This window comes from Galleria mellonella, unplaced genomic scaffold (genome assembly GCF_026898425.1).
Source record: "Galleria mellonella isolate WM207_F2 unplaced genomic scaffold, CSIRO_AGI_GalMel_v1 utg184, whole genome shotgun sequence".
NCBI classification, from domain to species: domain Eukaryota; kingdom Metazoa; phylum Arthropoda; class Insecta; order Lepidoptera; family Pyralidae; genus Galleria; species Galleria mellonella.
Window position 1 is genome coordinate 5,916,799 of NW_026442025.1, and position 24,762 is coordinate 5,941,560.

At 33.3% G+C, this 24,762-nt stretch overlaps 1 protein-coding gene across 3 annotated transcripts in view; it reads left to right on the forward strand.

Moving 5' to 3' along the window:
- Nucleotides 1-2,617: 2,617 nt before the first annotated feature.
- Nucleotides 2,618-24,762, forward strand: part of LOC113512170 (paired box protein Pax-6) — a 92,514-nt gene continuing 70,369 nt past the window's right edge. For all 3 annotated transcript variants that reach the window (XM_052893937.1, XM_052893939.1, XM_052893938.1), the window contains exons 1-2: nucleotides 2,618-2,890; nucleotides 20,398-20,660. In XM_052893937.1, coding sequence (XP_052749897.1) covers nucleotides 20,648-20,660 — 13 coding nt within the window. In that variant the 5' untranslated portion in view covers nucleotides 2,618-2,890; nucleotides 20,398-20,647. The remainder of the gene's footprint in view (nucleotides 2,891-20,397; nucleotides 20,661-24,762) is intronic.

Consider the following 24,762-nt stretch of genomic DNA (forward strand, 5'->3'; position numbering starts at 1 on the left):
GAATCGCTACATTTACGTATATAAACCATGCATCTAATCTATCGGTATGCACAAAGCATTCGTTACTTAAAGCCGCGGATGTTGTGAGCCGCCACTGATGCGTGTAAGGTGTGGCAGCTGCGAGGGACGCGCCTTAACGCGGCTCTGTGCCCTATCGAAGGGCATTCAGGGCTGATTTATGATTTTTTTTTATATAGCAATATTGCTAACTATTACTAAATGGGTAATTTGGTTGCATATATCAATTACTTAATACAAAAGTCATATTTCAAATGCCAAGATATGATAAACGTTTTGTATATTTGTTTTATTATGTGTCAAAATTTATAACCGGAACGGGCGTGTATGTATGAGATGAGATAAAAAAAGTAAAAGATTTATTTAATTATATAAGTCTGCAGCATTTAGATCTTACAGGGAATATCATGTAAATTGATAATATTTCAAAGAAAAATAAAATCCTCTATTTTCTAGCTGTCCAAATATTCTGATGTTCTTGCTTGCCTAATGATATCACTATTCATACGAAATGTTACAAAACGCTCTATAAGAACAAACCCTCACAAATGCGAAATTACAAAATAAATCTATCGATGCGTAAATTAAGGATCCGACGCTATTCACCCGAGCAAAGTCTACAAATAAAAAAAAAAAATGTAAAGAAAATGGTTTAGCCCCGCGTATCTAGATGTCCCGCTGCGGTACTCCACATTGTTCTTAGACAAACACTTTCTTTGTACAAGAAAAAGTTCCATTATTTATTTTTTAGTAAATCAGCCTCGAACTCCATTGTCGGGAGCTCAGCAATTTTAATGGTTGAATTAATTTGAGTTCAAAAATTTTAAATTAGCACCCGACCGATGTATTGTAACGAAAGCTTTTATAAACACACAGTAATCTTTTATCCAAAACACGCCAAATAACCGACAATTCCTGAGCCAGGTCTCGTTCGCATGAGCGATAAAAGATGACGTCTCAATCTGAACGGAATAACCAGCCGTATCGAATACCGTGACATGGTATCGCGAAATCACACAATAACTAAGAACAGCCGTGAAATTTAGCCAGTATAAATTAGGGCTAACTCATTCTTCGGCTGAGCGGCGTGACGATCGCCGCGTGGCCGTCATTGTTGAGCCACGGCGTGTGAAACCGTTTTGTTGATTTAAGGACATAGCCCGTTTCGGCGGGCGGGCGTCGCGATTGTTGCGTCAATTAATTTTGCGTGACATGACTTAGTTTGTTACTCTTCAAATGTTTATTTTTGGTTATTTAACAATGTTCACTGATTTACCCAGATTTGTAACGTGTCATTTTACTAGAAGAAACTCCTTGAATTGTCTGCGCAGCATCTTTTGTCTTTTATTTGAATAGAAATTTCGAAAATCCCTTTTTTAATAAATGCTTGAGGAATACATGTTTATTTTTAAATAAGTGATCTTTATATATCTCATGATTTGTCAGTAAATGTCGCATTCTTTTACATATTAACTTTTATTTATATATATATATTTAACTGAGTTTATAAAAATAAGATTAGTTTAGAAAAAGTACTTATTTTACTTTGTGTAAACTTTAGAAGATTATTATAATATATTAATATATATTATAATAATCTTCTAAAGTTTAGTTTAGATATAGAGAAAAGTTTTTTTTTTATATCTATTTATTAATAAAAAAGAAATCATTATAGTTATTTTTATATTGATAATCAGCTAAAGTGTATATGTATTCTAGTATTAGCATAAAAATAAAATAAAATTGGAGGTTAGGTAGATATGTAAAACGTTATTGCGGGAGCCGAAAACGATTGTCTCAATTTGACGTCTCGTAATGCATAGTAAAGTTTTAGAACCTTTTCTGCTTAACCGACAACCTTTTATACCTAACATTACTATACCTAAAGTCGTGAACATAAACATTGGGTACGAGCAGGACGGCAATAAAATGGTTTTATTCGCACTTTATGATCTGAATGATTCAGCAGTGAAAATAGCTACATATAATATATTATTATTGCATTGTAATAGGCCGTAAAGATGTCTTATTAAGCTCAAATATACTGCTCTCAATCAGGAGAGCAATTTTGCTCTTTTTCAATTTAGATCACTTTGGCAGGCAGCATTTTAATTTATTAATAAGTATTTATTACGCACAGTAACACAAAAATAACATAATTATTCTATTATCTACTTATTTATGCAATGATTAAACTAGTGAATAAATAATCACGTTTATTAACAATTCAATAATATATAAATGTAAACTTTGTTGTCTGAATGCATTTCACTAGTTAAATCACATTGCTCCTCCTAAATCCACCAGCCAACTAAATAAACCCTATAATTTCGGGACATCATTCAAAAACTGTAAAATAATGCAAGTCATAGCGAAGACGCGTACACACGCGACTGGCGACGCGGAGTCACATTGCAGACTCCGATGTAGGCGTCGAGGCGTCAATACGGACAGTGCTTGTTGGTGTGCGTGGCTGGCAGTGGTGTGCGTCACCCACCCTAGGGTGAGCCTGTCGGCACAGTGAGTACAGTCTGCCCCTCGAGGCCCCGCCTCCTGCGATGCTCACACGGCTGACTTGGAATCAGATGGCTCGGCCAGTCGTAAGCGAGCCGTGACATCGTGAACGGTTCGCAGCTTCCGAACGTGCTCCACTCAATACTTAGGGCATTCGATGATTACGCGCTACATTGACCATTTGGTCGCGTTTAGAAACTTGACAAATTAAAGTATTTTGGTTTTTGAATCATCACGCGTCAGCGACTGTTGATCTCGGACTGTGTTGATCTCGATGTATGTTTGAGTGATATTTTGTGTTGCGGACTTTTTGTGATTTGCGTTGATAAGCGTATGCCGGCGGTTCGATTCAATTTAGGTACGTGGTACTTTGTCTTATGTTACTTACTGCATTATTTAGGAACAATAATCATATAAATTAAATAATGTATTTTCAATAAAACTGTGGTTATACCACTTTGTAGCTAGGGTGCGTAGTCAGTGCGTTCGTAGGTTACCTGTAGGCCTATGCTACGAGATGATTTAGTAAAGCTTTAAGTCACTCGTTAGTAATTAGTAGTAAAAACACACAAAGCTAAACTAAATGCAATTTTTTTTCCAATCTGCAAATGACTAAATTTATAGGTATTATAGATATTGTTGATATTCGTCTATAACAAGTCTATTATAACCTAAAATTGAAGCTACGAATTCGGCATAATATAAATCTTATCAAACTATAGCACATACCTAATACATATTTAATATTTAATAATATATTTTTATCTATATATTTTATATAATATTATTATATTTTACATACACAATAAATTTAGATACTGGCATAAGTCCCATTTAAATATAATTTTAAATACACATAATTATCTATAATTTTTTAACAAACTAAGAAATATGTTAGATAGTCCTTCTACCTGCCGGCCGGTATAAAAGCTCGTAATTGTAATACGATATTTTGTATGCTGTATCGACCCACTTTTTACAACACTAATGTAATAATTGCTGTCCTTTGTTGGGTGTAATTTGTAATAGTAAATATGTGGTGCAATTGTTAACATTTTTGCAATGTAACTTAATATATTATTTGGGTACAAACCTATTATTCGATATAGCTTTTGTAATCACAAGTTTCATTTGTATTGTAACTAATAAATAATCGAAAACGTATAGAAAAACTGTTTTAGTAAAATAAAAAATATACCTATTGAATAAAATATGATAATATACAAGACAATTATCTCTTTTTTTAGTTTTAATAAATCGTAATAAATATACACTCTTTTTTTTTAATAAATTTGCAATTGTGCGTATTTTTTTATTTTATTATTGTTTTATATTTTAGATATTATTTTATTCATTCAATTAGTTATACCTACTTGTAACCAATATATACACAAATATTTATTGGGATTAGGTAAACTTTTATTTTTTTAAACTTTCCACCAGGGTAATCGTAATGACATCACTAGTTATTAAAATTACTGGTTAATTTATAAATTAAAAATTAATTTATAAATTAAAATTACCGGTTAAATCAAAAATACAAAATTCGGGATCCAACGGGAAAAAAGACATGTTTACAATGCGACTGTAACTACTGTACTGACTTTTGTAATATTTTTTGTAACATGTAATATTTGTTAGGCGATATCTTTATCAATTTGGAGCGATTTTAATTATTATTTTTTTATTGAAAATAGTTTACTTCCTTCTTGGCCCTGTACTAATTTGGCTAGGATTCGAGTTCGTTTTTGTTGAGCAAAATTTTCTCATTTAATGTTCAAATCCTGTTTCAATGTAGGTAAGTGTAAATAGATACCTATTAATTTTTTTTTGTATGTAAGTACCCAAGTAAGTTTACTCGTATATAACGTTTCAAATTCTTTGACCTGACCATCAGTCCTGTTAAATTATTCAAGGGACAGAATAGTCATTATTAGACGAATCTACCATCGCTGTCATTTTTGGTCTAAATTGGTAGCTTTGTTAATGGTATTTATCATCACCAGAACGTTATTCATAAATTATCAATCACAATTGTATTTATAATAAATAACTTTTTTTATAGTCAGTAAAATTAAACTTCGATGTTAGAGTCAAACATTTGGAAATGAAATTAAATAGGTAATAAACAAATATGTTATTCAAAATTGTTATTATATTTTTCTTTCCTTTTTTTTTTTGGTGCCATTATTAGTTACCGTATCGTATCGACCTTTGATCTCGCCGACCGAGTACAAGGGCGCATTGTCGAAGCGGCGTACGTCGAAAATTCGTAATTTCGTTAAATAGAGATCTCTGGTAGTATTGTCATGCGAATAATTTCTGTGGTAACCGATATCTCTCCACAATAGCCGACAGTGACGTGGGATCTTTAGATACGGCTATTTTTAATCTGGTATACAAATTTGGTGCTTACGTATCTCTTTATTTATCTATGTACATACTTTAAATGTTACTATATATAAATAGCTCGAATTATAAAAAAATCTTAGTTTTTTATACATAGTATACACATTACCAGTGGGAGACTTTGTACAAAAGTCAATTGCTTGAGTACCTCTGTTCCATTCGTGTTTCAACCGTAAAGCAGTTGTGTTTGCATGACTGTGTTTCGGTTTGAAGGGTGGGATATGGCGTGAATTTACTGAGTACGGAGGAATAACACCTGAGTTCTCAAGAATGGCAACGCATGGGGGTATCATGGGCGAAACAGTATACTCTGTTATGTCTATGATACTGTTCATGTCTATAGGCGACGGTTACCACTTTCCATCAGGTGGGCCGTCAGCTTGTTTGCCAATCTAAATTGTATAAAAAAAAAACTAGTATTTACTCGCGAATTTGTTTACGTGATCGGGATATGGTTATTGACCAGGATGAAAAATACACTATGCTCGTTTCCCATATAGTACCTATGTATGTATCAAATTTGACAGTGATTGGATAAGCGTTAAAGGTTCAAGAGGCGACAAACTTGTATACAATTGAAATAATATAAAGAACTTATTAGTTTCATTAATCATTAAATTTTTTGAGAAGGAAACTTGTGTTTTAGTTTAACTTTTTCAACCGACTTCAAAAAGAAGGAGTTTCTCAATTCGGTCGTATTTTTTTATATTCATTACCTCGTAACTTTGTCAGTTATAAACCTTTTTGGAAAAATATTTTTTCTTTCCTGAAAAGATATACTTACAGATTGGACCCATAGAAATTTTAACAAAATCGTTTTAGTAGTTTAGTTTTCAAATCAAAATGTTTGGGTTTGCCAGAAATGAAGTAAATTTTTTGTGGAACACAATCTTACAAGGTATTTATATATAAGTATTATCTATAAATATATTTTATTTGCAACTTTTTATATATACTTAAATATTCAATTCAATTTAATTTATTTTTTTGCATTCTACAATATTATTATAAAAGATGTTAGTAAATGATATAGTACAGAGATTTATTATTATTTTATGTTATTTTTCAAACAATATTTGACGCTGCCATCACAGTAGCTAAGATATGAATGAAAACTAGTGAAATGGAAAAATATAGTAAAAATATTTGAAATTGGAACACTGCTGGTAAAAACTACCCATGTCAAAATAAAAAAAAAATTATAAAATTGCAACAAATACTCTGGTATACTGGGATAAAATTTACAAAAATATGACGTGAACAAAATCAATAAATCGATCCCGAAGTCAATTCAAGCGTGCCGACAAAGTAACGCAAAAGTGCCACTATTCAAATGTAACAAACAGTCGCTATTATTTATACTTGAAAAGCCATCGTGTTCGAGTGTTGACAACCCTATTATGTAACAACTCTCAGGGGTGCCTCGCTGTACTTTGATATTTTTTTCCCCGTGTTAATGACATATTTTTTGACAAAGAGAGACATAACCATTGACAGTTACGCCAGTTTCGCAGTTCTCACATGCTGTCATTACATGGTGCTAAATTGATTTGGCTACTATACGAGCTCCTCTGACAAGTTACCGGCCTTATTATTATAAGGATATTTTATTTTACACAAACTTATGTTTCATATATATTTTTTTTTATTTAATCTAAAATAAATAACACCAAATTTTATACAAACCCTTCTTGTGAAAAAGTATAAATAGATAGATACTCTTTATTGTTTCCTCCAAAAGATTACAAAAGTATAATACTTGTGTATATTGTACTAGACTTTAGCCGTGACTTCGATTACGTAAAAGAGTTTTTTTAATGGTAACTCCGCCTACGTTATCAGTATACGCTGGCGGGACACCAGTGATAGATGATAGATGAGAATGAAGGCAGGTCAGTCAGCCCGTCGTGAAGAATTCGAAAAGAATTAACCACGATGATTTCCAGGGAGAATCGCGTGGAGGTCGATCTGATAGGATATATTGCTAGCGATAGGATTGTTGGAACCCACTACTAACAAACCCTTTCCCAAAAGAAGCCTATGTCTTTTTACGTTTTATATAGAACTCGTGCACCAAATTTCATGGTTGTCATTGGTTAAGCGGCTAAGATATAAAAAACAAACAAACTAACTTTCACATTTATAATATTAGTAAGTATGTTAGTTAGATACGACCTATACTGCTGACACCACAGAATATATAATATATACAGATATATACAGACTATATACAGACCATAATACCCTTTAAGTAATTCTACTTTAACATTAATGTTATTAAGTTACATTTAAAATTGATAATGCTATTATAATTTATTGCCGTGTGATCCCGTAGAATGGGTCACCACTTCTTTCCCTGTGGGTGTCTTAGGAAACGACTTTAGCGCGAATTTATTGGTCGATAGATGGGCAGTAGCATCCCTCTTAAAACACCACCAAAATCTAACAGCAGCAAGTAGCAATTACTGAACCCCCTCCCCCCGCCCCCCGTCCAATTAGGGGAGGCGTATGTTCAGCAGTGGACAGTTAACGGCTGATATGATGATGATGATTATATGAGATATTCACTGAGTAGGTATAATTGGTATTTTTAAATGTTTGTGTATACACCTTAAACATCACCAAAGCCTAACCGCGGTTGCCAGTCCGCCTGCCAAGCGTAACAACTACTGGCAAACCCCCCAAGGGGCCGGCATGATTAGCAGTGGACGGTTAACGGCTGATATAATGATGATGATGTTATTTTCGAAATGCATTAAAAATAAAACCTTAAGGTTATGTTTTTATAATATCCAATTCGCTACGAAACTCAGGAAAGCTGGAGTATCAAAGTGCAAAAATACGTAATGCATTTTAAAATAAAATAAGAACCTACTACGTTACTAGACTCTTATTAGTGCTGTTTCAATAACAAAAATAACGACAGCGTCATGGCCCAATGATACTAATGCTTCAACTTATAGACCGCAAAGTTCGTGAGTTCAAATCTGGTTAAGGCCTAAAATGTGTATGCCAATATTAATTTTCGACTAATCCTCCGGTGATGAAAAACATCGATAATAAATCAAATTGACAACAGTGACAGCGATAGAATCGCCCACTTCCACATTAAATTCTAATATGCTCGGTAGGGGAAGGGATCGTTAGTAATGAAATCTAAGAACTCTATTGCTAGCAATATACCCTATCAAATCATCGTAAATAATTTAGAAAATCGTAGAATTCGTCACGATGGGCTAACTGACCTGCCTTTTCATCCTCACCAATCATCCTTCACTAGTGCCCCGCCATCGTATACCGATAGCGCAGGTTACCATTCCATCATTACCCATTAAAAAAATATACCCTATCAGGTCGACCGCATGGTGCATGCGGTCCCACTTGAGGACTATCTTAGTTAATTCTTTATGAATTCTTCACTGCCAGCTGACCTGTTTCATCCTCACCTAATATCCTACTCTGATGCTTCGCCAGCGTATACCGATAGCGCAGGAACGGTCACTCTTTCATTATATCCCATTAAAAAAATATACTCGGCAATATTTAGGTATTGGGTACTCATATGTTGATCACAATGATAACCTGCCTACCCTATTACGGCTATGTTAGTCGTTAGCTTATTTACTTTTTATTTTATAGGTAACGTAACGTATCCAAAGTATTTATTATAAAAATATTCGATGTAATATATGTCTATCAAAGTGTTACCCTATTGTAAAATAAATAAAATGGTTTAATAATCTTCTTAAAATATATTCCACCGTCGACTCCCAGTGTTACGATACCTAACTCTTGCTAGTGTAAAAAAATGAATAAAAATAATTTAATCTGTGACTGTCTCAAAATAACACCTCTTTGGTCTCAATAGCCTCACCCTTCCGACGATGAGGCTTAATAAGGATTAAGATAGAGCCTTTTTTAAAGTAAAAAGCTTTTCATGTATCTCTGTTATTATATTTTTTTTTGTTTTTATGTCGGCGGTCAATAGTGAGGCGAATTAATTTCGAGATTATTTTATGTATCGTTTGTTTTATTTCTATAAATTCTTATGGCAGTGTTAAACACTCTTGTCTTATAACGTGTTTTCTTTTTATTTATTTATTCTTTACTGACCATATTACAAAAAATGTTTTGCACAAAAGGCGGACTTAATGTTATATAGCATTCTCTCGCAGTCAACTTTTGGCAAAACAAAAATGTAATTATGCGATGAAAAAATGAAAATTGTTATAGATATTTGTAATAGTTGTGAGTGATCATGGGCAGCGGTAGTCACTTACCATCAGGTGAGCCGCATGCTCATATGCCCCCTGTGTTGTAAAAAAAAAGATAAACAATTACAGACGTATCCATATTGACTTACAAATTATATTACCTACACATATACCTAATGGAGAACTATTGCACATTATAATCACATAAGAATAATTATGCTCGGCGTGTAAGTATTTACATTAATACATTAAACAAATTTATTTATTTACTTTTTATTGTACTACTTAAAGAATAATACAAAGTTAAATATATATTATACTTCTGGATTACAAAAGGCGGTCTTATCTATAAAACAAAATACTATAATATAAAGTAAATATTACTTACATGTACAAATATATGTATATCATAAAAATATACACAGTAATATAAATGTACATACATACACGATAATATACATAATACCAACAAAGCAACAATAGAGATCAAAGGTGTTGATAATGAAAATGATGATGAACTGCTTTCACAGCTTCTTCATAAGAGATACGAAGATTTAAAAATAAAAAGTCTTAAAAGTAAATTTGTTAGACACTTGTCTCAAGTCAATGGGTAGCGCATTATAACGTATTGAAAAGTATTAAAATCATACATAAAGATAATGTAAAAAAGCAGAAAGAGATATCATGGGCGAAACAGTATACTCTGTTATGTCCATGGTATCGCTTATGTCTATAGGCGACGGTTACCACTTTCCATCAGGTGGGCCGTCAGCTTGTTTGCCATTCTACATAAGTTGTATAAAAAAAAAATATCTGTTTTCGCTAATCTTAACAGATAAAAATTCTGTGTCAAGACGTTCGTTCACTCTAATCTCTAAAACCGCTGGACTGCTTTTAGTGAAATTTTTAAATGTGTGTTATTTACTATAACTTGTGAGATAGGATAATTTATATCTCGTTCAAAAAATGGACCTGACGGCTGGCTTAACGTTGAAAATAACGTTTGCTGAGTTAACTTCTTAATTCATTCATTTCAATTGTTAATTGTCCACTTTTGAATGTAAACCTTCCTTATAAGGGAAGTTATGTCAGTAGTTGCCACGCTTGGCAGGCGGATTGGCAACCACAGTTAGGCTTTTAGAGATGTTTTAAGAGGAACGCTGCTGCCCATACCTCTACCATTAAGTTTATGTAGTCGCCTCTTACAATATTCACAGGGTAGGAAGGAGTAGCCTATTTTATGTCGGGACCGAAGTGGTGATTCCTAACTACTTTATTATTATAAACTTTATTGTACATTCACTTTTAATATAAATATCAGGTGTAATAAAATGTCAGCATACACAGACGGACTCATCCTTTGAAGGGATTTCCAGTCAACCTTGAGAACCCAAAAAGAGTAAGTGTTTATAGGATTTGTATAAAAAGCATAACATATATGGTGCAAAAATAATAAGATAAATAATAAACTATATTATTAATAGCCACATGATAATAATTAATTGAGTTATATGAACAGTGGTCTGGTTGAGGCAAAAATGGTCAAAATTCAAGAGTACATTTGAAAGTTCGAAATATGAATTCAAACAGCATCTTTCGAGCAATGATTTCATTACACCTCATCATTTGATAGTTTTTTTTTGGACGGTGTGTAGTGCGGGCGGGCATAGTAGCGGTCGACTTGAGGTGAAGATGCCTTATACTATACGTCACAATGGTAGCAGATTGATTTATCGTGCCGACCGTACCGTGCGTGCCATAACCTACTGTTGTGTGCGGTTGTCGAATCATTCTGCTATGGTACAGACAGCAAATTAAGCATATACATATATACTTATTATCCACTTCATGATTTTTAAATGTACTAGGGGTATATGTACTAGGGGTGCGAAGCTGTTCCAGTTACCTTGCTTCGTACATAGACATAGAGTTTGAATAACATATAGTCCATATTACTCGCTGATAATGTAGCTTTTTATAGGAGAAATATTTCTTAAAATCGGTTATGTAGTTTTCGAGTTTATTCATTACAAACACTTAAATCTTTTATAATGTCATTACGAGAATAAAATATAGACATATATACTTTAATAGTACTCTGGTTGCCATTTCATTGAGGATATTTCCAAAAAGTTTTGTAACATTAAGTGAACAAATTGTTTGTCACCACAATACATAGACATCCAGAAAGTTTATATTAAAAAAATCCGACCTCTCAAACATTTTATAATAAATTAAACTCTCTTGTAAATTTTATTAAAGCTGTTTCTGCTATCACTACACAGCCGTCAGTTTTAAATCAACGTAACAAATCACCGGCATCAGCTTTGTGCTGAACGTACAAACGACAGCAATGCACCGAGAGATTGTAATTTATTTCTATTCTGACAGCACTAAAGTGTACATAGAGTGTAGTTTACCAACCCAATCATTTTAGTCACGTTCAGTAGCATTAAAATGCGTAATCAATTAATTTTGAATAGCAAAATCATGCTAGAAGGTAAAACAGAGGGCAAAAGAAGAAAAGGAAGAACGAGACATAACTACACGGGACAAATAAAGAAAACACTAGGTGTCATGTCATATAGGGAGGTCAAAAATGTGGCCTGGCTAGTTGCCTGGAAGAGAATGCATGAATTAGTTGCCCCGATAAAAGGAAAGTTTTAAATAAGAAAAAAAAGATCACAATATTGACATCAAACTCATAATAATAGTACAAGTAAGTTAGGTTTTAAGATTCTCTGTTACATGAGGTAAAATGTGAAATGTGAATAGGACTCTATTTTCCGCGTTTAGCCTCTCATTTGGGCCGTTGTGCGTATGAGTCGTGGCTAGTACAGCCAACCTAGCTCCGCCCAGAAACACAGAAGCTTCAAATTTATTGAGCCGTTAGGGCGACAAGAGGTAACATACAAACACATTTTTACATCTATGCTTATAAAATAATATATCTTGACTGACTTTCAATACTGCAACTACACTGCTACAATTTTTAAGTATTGAAGGCTGAAATTTGGAACATGGATTTATTTCATAATGTATGAATCTGTTAAGAAAAGACATTTAAGTATTTAATATATAATTTTAGTAAGTTCAGGTATTATATGCACCTATTGTGTTCTTCAAATTCACTGTTTAATTTCTTTTGAGTTCCAACTAAAGTTTCCTTTGTAATTTATATCAAAAACGAGTATTATATAAGTGTACCATAATAAACAAATCATATTAATAAGCTAAAAAACATCATACGAAGTCAATGACACTCGACAATTCAAAGAGCCCACTGTGCATTGCTCCCGTTTACTCTAAAACTTCGTAGACACATCGCATCAATGTTAATTATGTACGTATACAAATCCTCCCCGACCGCTTTTCATTTTTCAAAAACGTAGTGAAAAGGAAGAGGCTTGGCTTTGCCGTTTGCAACTTAAATAAGTGAGAGCACTCAGTGAAATAGGTATGAGTTTTTATATAATTTTTATGTGAATATCCGAACGCACGTGCGGCTACAGTGCTTTGATCCTGTTTTAGAATGAATTTAAAGGATTTTTTTTTAAGTAACTTTTTTCAAATAAAAAATGAAAACAAATTTCTTTTTTTGTCTCGTACAATTCGATAATTTTGTCTATAATATACACTACATGCACATTGGGTATGGACATGGTATTCTATTTTTCATTTTTTTTTTTATCTGTATTGTACTATGTTGTACTGTCTAAAATATCTATGTAATTATGATTCGAGAAAAAGTTTGCCAAGTCATAATAACTTTTACGTTATTAATAAGTCATAATTACAATTGGGTAACTTTTAAAAATAGAACTTAAAATACATACTTTTTAAACTTTCTACACAGAAGATTATATTTAACAGAGAGACAAAGAACGCGAGATAAAATATGAATGAGAGATATTTATAATACGAAACTTTCTATAGAAACAGTAGAAACACTTACGTGAGATGTAAATAAACGGGAACTTAAATCTACAAACATTCGAAGTACGAACAAAAAGGGAAGCGGAATGCTATTACAAAATCTATTCGTTCACTAAGGAGCGAGGCATTAGCACCACCTGCGACCTGCGACTCGGTAGCTACGGTGAATCAAAGCGGGGACTAATGAGGTGAACGCAAGCGGAACCTACCAGACATCCGATCCTCGAGAACTCTATGGTAATGCTGTTAGTAAGACGCGGGAAAATACCAACTTTTTTTTCGGACTTTCGATCTGCATTATTTTTTTTTTACATTTACGGCCAGTTTTTTTAAACATTTAATCTGTCATATTCGAAAATAAATTAAATCAAGAATATTCTTTTTTAATTAGATTCATATTAATATATAGAATAATAATTATTATATTAGTAATAATATACGTAAATCAATCAAAACTACATTATCAGAGTGACATGGAGCATAATTTATTATTGACAAAATTTGCAGAACTGGAGCAGGTCGCTAGTGGAATATCTATCTATATATATGATGTTCTATCTATATGATATTATAAAGAGGAAAGATTTAAGTGTTTGTTTGTTTCTAATGGATAAACTCAAAAACTACTCAATCGATTATAAAAATTCTTTATACTAAATTACTAGCGAATAACATAGGTTACATATTATTATCGAAAATTCTATCTACCCGTGCGAAGCCGGTTTGGACCATTAGTATTTTATAAAATGAAATAAAAAACATAGCTTCTCAATTTCAGATAGGGGGGGGGGAAGGGATTGTTAGTAATGGAGACTGGGAATCCCATTGCTAGCAATATACCCAACCAGGTCGACCTCCCCGCGGTTCCCCCTGGAAACTATCATGGTTAATTCCTGATGAATTCATCATGATGGGCTAACTGGCCTGTTTTCATTCTCATCTATCACCCTTCACTGGTGCTCCGTCTGCGTATCCCGTTAACGCAGGTGGGGTTACCATACCATTCTTACACATCAAAAAAAAAAAGTTCAAATAAGAAACCTCACTATGGGTAGCAATTTGATTAAGTACTGAAATCAAGTTGTCGTAAATAAATTATAATATGCAAAAAATACATTTTATCTTTCCTTTCATTCAGAAAGCTGTAAACATTTTGAAAATATCATATTTTTGAAATAATATTTATATTTTTAATAAGATCCATCTGTTTAACTTTCAATGCAACACTTCGCTATCTCTCCAACTATATAGTCCAGGAGCTACCGGCACACGATGCCAGTACCCAGTTGGAATTTAAAATGGTTGCCTTACTTTATTCCCGTTTAGAGAGCTTTGCATGCAGCTCAGACGGGCCTTTGACGCACTCAGACAGCCACTTACTTACGAAACACTGTTTTTCTACATTACCCACATTTATATAACGCGGTTTACAAGTATTTTGCATCTATAAGTAACTTCCTTTGTTTTTTTTTTTTATACTGCGTATTGAGAATGACATATGACTGTCTGATTAAACATTGTTACCATTACCTGAAGACGTAAAACAACTAAGAAAGATATACTGTGCTGCCGCTGCCACTGCCGCTGTCGCTTCTTATGTTTAACAACCTGTAATCTAAGGTTTTATTACTGCATATTAGGGAACCAAAACCTCCTCCTTCACAGGAGTATGCAGGAGCTTCAAGTTGCTCAGCAAGATATGAAGAGGGCTATGCTTGAAATTTCTTTGCGTGATAGAATCTGAAATGAGGATATCCGCAGAAGTACAAAAGTGACCGACATAGCCCCAGAGATAAGCAAACTGAAATGGCAATGGGCTGGTCACATAGCTCGAAGAATTAACAATCAATTAGGAAGAAAGGTTTATGAGTGACACCTCCGTACAGGCAGTATAGGATAATCTCCCAGTCGATAGAACGACAACCTCAAATGCATTGCAGGGAGTCATGGATGCTGGTGGCTAGTGACCGTTCCTTATGAGGGAGGCCTATATTCAACAGTGGACAGTTGGAGGGAGAAGGGATTGTTAGTAATGGGAATTAGTAGCCCCATTGCTAGCAATATACAGGTGTCAGGTCGACCACCTCGTGGTTCCCCTTGGAAACCGTCGTGATTGATTGATTGTTAGATTCGTCACGGTGGGCTAACTGATCTGCTTCATCCTCACCTGTCATCAGTCACTGGTGTCCCGCCAGTGTATACCGACAGTGCAGGCGGGGTTACCATTCCATTATTCTCAGGCTCAGTTTGCTCCCACTTGTCAGGCTATTTCTCTGCTCAATTCTCTGATTGCTCACCAGCCAGATATTGATATATTTAATGACAAAATTGATATATTTTTAAAATGTTGTACAAAATTTGTAAGTTTGTAAAATAAACCTATGGCTCACTACACGTTTTGGGAAACTGTAAGTGTGGTGAGTAATTTTCAAATAAATAAATTATCACACATTAAAAAAAATCAGTGGACAGGAATATGGACAAGAAGCATATTGTATCCATACTCAGTACACAAGATATTTTTAAGAGGAGACAGGATCACTGTACAGTCAGATTTGTTAACCATCTTGTCAACTAAAATTTGCTTATATGTACAATTTTTAACTGTACCGTAATAACAGTTACAAGAAAAACCGACTTCAAAATTGTAAAATGTGTATTACATTGTTAGTCTATTGTATGTTTATTTGTCTAATCAGTTTAATCGAATAAAAACATTATAAAACTTTGTTTAAAATTAACCTTTAGCATCTTGCATCCCTAAATAAATACTACCTAATCTACCATGAAACCTTACCGAAATTTCGGAGTGTCACAAAAGAATGCTATTAAAATTGAACAATTTTGGTTGTTCGGACATTTTTCCTTTATTTATTTATTCATAATTTATTATACACAAAAATTACAATGTTATAATTTATTTTCAATAAAGATTTCCAACAGGCGAGCTTCTCTGTTAGAATTCTCTTCAAGCAAATTCAAATTTTTTATTAGGATTTATGAAAAATAATGCATTACTCTCCGTTTATAGACCCAAATTCGATATGACCGTATTCCATTATACAATCGAAATTCAAGTATAATGTTTTATGGTAGAGTCCCAGGCATAGATAAAAAAAAAAAATTATACCGATCAATAATGAGATTTTATAAATATTTTCAATACATAAATAAAGCATACATTTTGCATAATTCCCACACTCGCACACACCCCAAAGTCCGAGAGCTAATTATCGTAATTAGAAGCAAGTTTTTATGTGTACAACCCGACACAGGCGTTCGTTCAAAGATGCCGCGATTGCTCGTCAGATAACGTTTGATTGCCCGTGATGTATCTGTAGCCCGCCATCGCAAGTGCTCGCATCTGATATTATTTATAATGTAACGTAAGTACGTGGTTACTTTTAAACTTTCGCATTTAGTATAAGCAAATAGTAGTGAGTGTAATGAACACACAAATTATTTTATCCGTATTTTTCATTCATTATTATTATTTCATTTTTTTTTTTATTATTGAGGAAATTCGCGGCTGGTTTTTGGCTACAGCAGAATATTAGTGTTTTGTTTTTTTTGAAGGCAAAGCAATAAACTGTGTTGTGACCATTTTGTGTTACTATGGCATACGCAATAAAAGGAAAAAAAATTGTTACTTCTTTTATGTATTTTGCTTTTTTGTTATAAATTTTATCTCTTTTTTATTGTGAATGTCTAACTATGCCTGTTGTTATTTGTGTGCTGTAAATAATGCAAATAAATTATATATCTATCTATCAATACATTCTGTTACGATGATGATGTTGCGAATGATTGTAAGGAGAAAAGGTATTGAATTTGAATGAACATTGGTACATGGTCCTAATTTAACATATAGTTATTAATATTATTGACGATCTTCGTAGTGTAATGGTTAAACACACCGCCTCGCTTTTTTATAGTAGTGGGTTCAATTCATTCATATATATAGTGAATTTGTTTTTTTGTTTATTACCTCTTAGCACCTTAACGGCTTTAAACCACTCACTATTAACTTTGGTAGATATATATTCGTATTATACAGGAAGAAGAAGGACATAAGATATTTTTATCCAGGTCAATATATCCCGGTCACGTGGACAAAGTCGCGGGTAATTAATTAAAAGCTAATAGATAACTAATATATCTTTTGTTGATAAATTCTTAAAATGAAAGTGAATTTGTTTTTTACCTCTTGGTGCCTTAACGGCTGAACCAACCGTCATAATATTAGCTATGCACATAATATTTGAGATGGAGAAGAACATAGGTTACTTTTTACCCCGGTAGATCAAGTTAATCAACTTATCCCGGTCAAAAACGTAGTCCCGAATAAACATTAGTTTAAAATATAATCTAATTAGATTATCCGAGATAATTATTATTATTGTCCCAAATAAGATTTACTTATCTCGAACAAGAAAGAAGTACTGGTTAAAAATAAAAAAATAAACTTGTTTTATAATAAAAACGTCGAAATAACAAATCCTGTTACTAATTGATGTTGCTTTATCAACGCTCTCGTCGACCACAAACAAGTTGGTAGTCAACAAACAAACACACACAGTTCACCATTAGTGTCCAAACGGCGTCATGACATTATTGCATCCACTCGAGAAGCACTCACTTTGAGTTGGCATCAATTTGGCGACCCCAGACTCGGCTCAACTCTTGGGCCATTGTGCTACGCTGGGGAAAATATCAAAGTGAAATTATTTGATTCTGAGTTGAAAAGATCAAATACGTGTCTCGATATTGAGCACCTAGCTTTTGATGCGTGGATTCTGGATGTAATATTTGCGATATGTTACATATTGGTAGGCTGTTTGAAATTTATTTTTTGTATATAACTTAAAATGGCTAACTGTCGGCCTGCCTGATGAAAAGTGCTTATCATTGTCTATAAACATGAACGACACCATAAATTAATGTTAATGTCATGTCAATTCTGTAATTAGATAATATACTATGACGCTCGTTATAAATAGCATACCTACATGTGTCCTGTTTCTGAGTATTAAGGTATTTTCATATATATCTAGTAACTTCACTGCCATATCAAAGCTTTCTAACCGAACAACAATAACAAGACCTAGTATGTTTTTGTTGGCAACTACGTCTGCTTAAACTTAGATAGTAAAATATGTTACAGAATGGAAAAGTAAGGAATAATAAGGAAACATTGTATTTACAGAATTCAATTAGATATCTAAAATTCAAAACGAAAGGTTTCTATATCATTTGCATGGCTTACTTGAAATCTTATTATATTTAGTTATAGACGTACTACAGTCTAATATAAAAAGTAAATTTAAAAAGTATTTATTTGAAAATTTCATATAATTAGTTATAAACAATAATAAACAATTGCCGTGTGGTCCCGGCATGAAATAAGCCAAGCAGCCCCTTCCTTTTCCGTGAGTATTGTAAGAGGCGACTAAGGCGAATGGACAGCAGCACCCATCTTTAAATATCACAAAAGCCTAACTGCGGTTGCCAACCCGCCTACCAAGCATGGCAGCTACTGGTAAAATAAATAAGCAAACTGCTGTAGGGAACTTCTCCATTCCTTATAACAGTCTATAGGGCAGGTCTATGTTCAGTAATGGAGAGATAATATCTAATGTGATATGATGATGTGGTGATATTTTGCGGAAATCTATATCACTTGTTAGTTGATTAGATTTTTTTTCTTTTTTATTTCAAGTAAATAGTTACATAGACAATACATATTCTTAGTGCTGTGAAACTGATTTGCAGTTTGTCTGCAGATCTACGCTCATGTGCATCATCATTTCAGCCATTATCCGTCCACTGTTGGACATAAGCCTCCCCCATAGACTGCCATAAAGAACAGTCCTGTACCACCTGCATCCACTGACTAGATTAATTTCGTTACAATTAATATGCATGTGATTACCAACACTTGAAGATTGACTACTATAATTATTATCAGAATAATTAAACAAAATAATCCTAATCGGCTAACAAATAATCGTAACCTACGAGTATAAACATAAATAACTCACCTTAACTCAATTCAACATAAATAACTCACCTTAACCCTTTTTTTTTTTGCTGTGGGGAAAGGAATTGTAGTAATGGAGACTGAGAATCCTATTGCTAGCAATATACCCAACCAGGTCGACCTTCTTGCGGTTCTTCCTGGAAACTATTATGGGTAATTCTTGATGAATTCATCATGATGGGCTAACTGGCCTGTTTTCATTCTCATCTATCACCCTTCACTGGTGCTCCGCCAGCGTATCCCGTTAGCGCAGGCGGAGTTACCATACCATTTTCACCCTTAAAAAAAAACCCTTTTTTGCTGTGTCATTTCTAAGTACTGTTACGCTCTTATTCATAAAAACGTCAATCCTCTCATAAATCTATTTTAGCTATTGAAGTGTTTTCTCTTTCTTTTGTGCTAAATACGCAATTTGAATGAAAGTGACAAAACAGTGTAATACTTGAAATAGGTTTATAGGAGGTTTTAGTTTTTAGGATTTTTAATCATTAAGTTAATTTGTCATATTTTTGTAAAATTCTTCAAAAAAACTGTTCCTTCAAGGTTTATAACACGCATGGGAAACCTCGGCTATGGTAACTATTTATCATCAGGCGAACCGTATGTTTAATTGTTACCGTTATTATTATACAAAATATGTTATACAATATTTAATATACTTGTATTGTACTGTAGTTTTAAATTAAATTACTCACAAAAAATTCGCTACTGAGTGTCGAAACACAAAAGAAAGACATAACATTCATTATATTGATTAGATTCGTCATTAGAAGGTACAGTTGATGTCAAAAAAACATACACATTCATCTTTCGCATGTTTCCTGTCCGCCGCCCACTAGTGTATCGCTAAACGATCACCTGACCTAATCACCGCGGACACAACATCTCAGTCAAACAATAAAAAACAAACGAACCGACGGACACACGCTCCGACTACCGTTTGGTTACCGCGATGGGTGGCACAGCCTCCAAGCTACCTATCTATCTCGCATCTAACTTCATTACTACCATCAAATCGATCATTATCGGCACTCACGAACACCGCAACTATTTGTACTATGCAACAATAGATGGCGCTTTCCAAGTAACACACAATTCAGCACGATCATCTACCAATTAGTACCGTCCGCTCCTTTCACTTGTGCTACGAGTGAACGGGACAAAACATCAAAGGAGCATAATGACGAGTCTTGATTGTAATTGATGATGCGATTGTCTAATATCAATTTGGGGTCGAATTTTGAACGTCGATTTCTTTGTTCGCAGGTCACGAAGCGATGGGTTGTTAGGTGCGCGCGCGCAGTCAAATTTTGGTCTAAGGGGGAAGTGGGGTAGGTTAGTGGTGGGTTGGTTTGTGCGAGGGGGTGTCGGGGTGTGAGGTGAAGTTAGCGGGGTGGCGCTTCACGGGGGCTGGGGGCGGCCGGCGCCGGCGCCCGCGCACGCCGCCACCACGCTGGTCGGCGGGCTGGTTGCGCCGCCGCGGGAACCCACCACGGCGGCAGAAGCTTTTTGGAAGATGCCTCATAAAGGTAAGACAATATTTTTTCTGTATTAACGCAAATGAAGGTCCGTTTTATTCAATTAAGCTGTAGACTATTGAACTGAGTCGCATTTGTCGTAATCACAAGCTTAAAATTAGAGTTTATATTTACAGCTCTCAAATGACAATTGAATGGACGACTTTGACTTAAATATCACCTATTAATATGTATTCTTTGTTGCATTTAAACAATATATGCGACGATTAGTTTAACAACTTGTTAGCAAGGGAGGACTTATCTCTGAAAGAGATCTCTTCCAGCCAAGCCAGTGTAGTTACAAAAAATTGCTCTTATACTTGAAATGCATTTATTAATATGATTCTTAATGTGTTTTAATTATGATTTACAATAAACAATACCAATATAACATAAATGATAGATTACTAAGATTTCTACATCTATGACAGTTTAACTAAATTATTATTGTAACAAAATTAAAAATTATTTTTGTGACTTGGAATTCCAAATATACTGTCAGGTCCAGCTCCTACGTAAAAAAAAGTGGTACGTAAAGAAAAACAATAACAACATCATACACATAACTTCATACTGTGATGAATTCTAATCGAATTATTCGATTTCCAAAAATAAATTTATAGCGGAGTGATTTATTAAGTTATCAAATCGGATTTATGTCGATATCAAATCGAATACACGTCAAATGGACATATCTTATATGTAACACCTATTCGACGTGGTTTCGAATTGATAGTAATTCGTTTGCGTCATAAGTCACTTCGAAGTATAAATAGAACTTTCTATTTATATCTATGACTGAAGATATATAATAATATATCTATATAAGTACATTCATGCCAGCTTTAACCTGCGACTTCTTACACGTGGATTTTGGATGTAGATAAATAAAACATATATCAGACTTTAAGGTATCTGAAGACCTTAAAATCTGATTTCAAATAGTAATATTCCTGAGAACATGACTATTTGAAAAGCTCATCAGGCTTTAAGTCCGCCCTCTAGAAATATTTTGATATGAATAATAAATAACTTTGAAAACCACAGCCAATTTGTTGCAGTAGTTTCCACGTGATATCCAAAAAACCTTCATACATATACAAACAGTAAGACAAAATTGTAAAAAAATATTATTTTGGCTTCTATTATTTTTATTAAGGCATTATTTATTTATTTATTTTACACTTTATTCTGTCAAATAAAAAATACCGTAAATATTAATGAGAAATGATACAAAAGGCGGCTTTACCGCTGAGCAAACTCATCCATACAACCTTTGGGTAAAGGGCGTTGAGAAAAAGACAAACATTATTATACACGTTACATTTTTCTTAAATATCCTCAATGAAACATCGCATCGACTAATTTCAATTTTACTGAATGTAGATATAATAATAATAACTTTATTGCATAACCATGATTGTATCAAACTTAGCACTGGAAATTACAGTAAAAGTAGATACAAATTCATTTGTACATTTGGATCAGTTTAAACATCTGTGTCTGAACGAGGTTATAAAACCTGTATTTCAGACAACAGCGCTCAACCCTCATTACATAGTATAATATTAGTTCAGTTAAATTTTTAGAACTACATAATACATATATATATGAGTATGAAGTACATCAACACCCAAAACTATAAAGTAAGCAGCTGAACTTAGTTTTTCAATAAATGACACCCATGTAACAGTTACTCATAAACAACAACTAACAAGGACAGGTAACTCCAGTTGTTTACAAGTGCACAAACGTTAAAACTGTTTCCTTGGTAGTTTATAATGCTAGAGCCAAGTTCTCGGCGTCGTAACTCGCTCTTGGGATCTTATTTTGTACACTACTAATTGTCAGTACATATATCTATATAGACATATCGTTTTGTTATTGGTATACTAAAATAGATTTGACTATGGAAAACTTGCTGATTTCTTGTAACTTGACATAGTTATGTTGAATACGTAACCGTGTCAAGAAACTTTGTAAAAAACTCCACGACTAAAAAGGGCAGCAAAGGTATTTTCGTTTTTTTTAAAGAAAATACACATATATAAGCATTATGTGATTTAAAAACATGTGTCAGTTACAGCTGACTAAATTTTTACCCGATTTTAATACGCGATGCTATCTATATAACCTAAGTGTGTAATGTATCGACATGCAGTACCTAATTCTTATTTCCTAATATTAAATAAAATGAAAACGTTTTTGTTTGGTTGTTAAGTGAGAAGAACATAATAGACTTTATTCTTTTATTATGTCCTGGTAATGTTATTTGTGAATGTAATTGAGGAATGAAAAAAATGATCCTCTAATTTTTGTAAAGTTTTTTGAATATATTTAGGTATATATATATATATATATATATATATATATATATATATATATATATATATATATATATATATATATATATATATATATATATATATATATATATATATATAGTATATGGAATATTAAGTATATGAAAAGAACGAGGATATACTCGTTTAGTGCCATGGACGTACGATTCGACATCATCCATCTCTTATTAGCTACTTTGGCAATATTGTCCAACTTTCTAACTAATGATCTGTATCATGTTCTATTACTGTCTCTGGGTGACCATTCCGGTACTGGTTCCGGTAAAAATGTCCATTGTATCGTATCGTATAAGCCTTTAACTGCCCATTGCTAAACATAGACCTTCCCCATAAAGCGGTTTTTTTTTAAATTATTAAAAATTAGGTATTTTTAAATTAAATAGGAATTATCCCACCTTTGGCAGGCAGATTGACAACCAAAGTTAGTCTTTGGTAATGTTTTAAGAGACGCCGCAACCTATTCGTCAACCATTAAATTCTTTCAGTCGCCTTTTACGATATCCACAAATAGAAAGGGGTGGCCTATTCGATGCCGGAACCACACAGCAAGTATGTGCAAAATTAGTGATTACCGCTCAAAAATAAATTTTAAAAGTTTATACCTATATAGTGATTAATTCAACAGTAGTTCCTAGTAGGCACTCAACACAAATTCTAACTATTCTAGCATCTCGGGCTTGCTCGGCTAAGTTGTGCGAGTTTGCAAGTCGTTAAGTTACTGACCTTTAAGTTAGAAGTAGCTGCCGTCTAACCACGGCGCTAACAAGCCACTGTAGTTTCACAGTTTCGACGTGTATGGAGTATGGATGAATATAAAGCATTGTTTATACTTTATAAGTTTTAGAATTTAGCATTAAAGTAGCTAGGTTATACTCCGCAAACAAGGGTAAAGTCAACTTTCTTGCGAAATTAAATTGTTACGAATTTATTTATCAAAAACATAAAATAAGACAGATGAATTGCAAAACTCCTCCTTTCAGGAGTCTCTAAGAAATTTCAGAATGAGGTTTTCCCAAAGAGGTTGCACGCGTCTATCATATTATGCGGTAATTTATTACCATTAGGCGTGCCTTATGATTGTCCATCATTACCTAAGTACGTACAAATTCTATTTTATTTAATAATTAATAAGCATTATTTATTCTCAAAACAGATAATATTTGCAAATGAAAACCATTTACAAATCTCGCCTAATTCGAAATTTTTCAATCACTCAACAACTATTGGATTATTTAAAACAATTAATATTTTCACATTTTTATAATACTTCTTAAAAGTCAACTTATTATAATAAAAAAAATCATTATAATCGGTTCACATTCATTAAAGATATCACGCGTCATAAGTAACAAAGAAATTTGCAGTCCAATTGACATTTATTTATTTATTTAAATCAGTGCTTAATCAAACAAAGGACAGATTTTTTATGAAAGCATATTATACAAATTAAGTTAAACTTGTCTCTTGGATATTTGGCTCTATAAGAGAAACATAATTATATACGAAGCCAAGCTAACGGGGCATACGACATTGTCACTTTAGCCGCCAGATAAAGACAAATAGAGTGGAAAAACTGCTGTTGGACAGAGACAAATAGTGTATACCTACTCGGTCGTGCTACAGTAATTTTAATGATTTAGAGAACGCATTTGGGGCGCTCTCCACCAAAATACTGACTTTCAATAGGTATTATAGATATGTTGTTTAAATTGTTAGCTTTGTTTATCGGTATTACGTTTTGTTTGTAAATA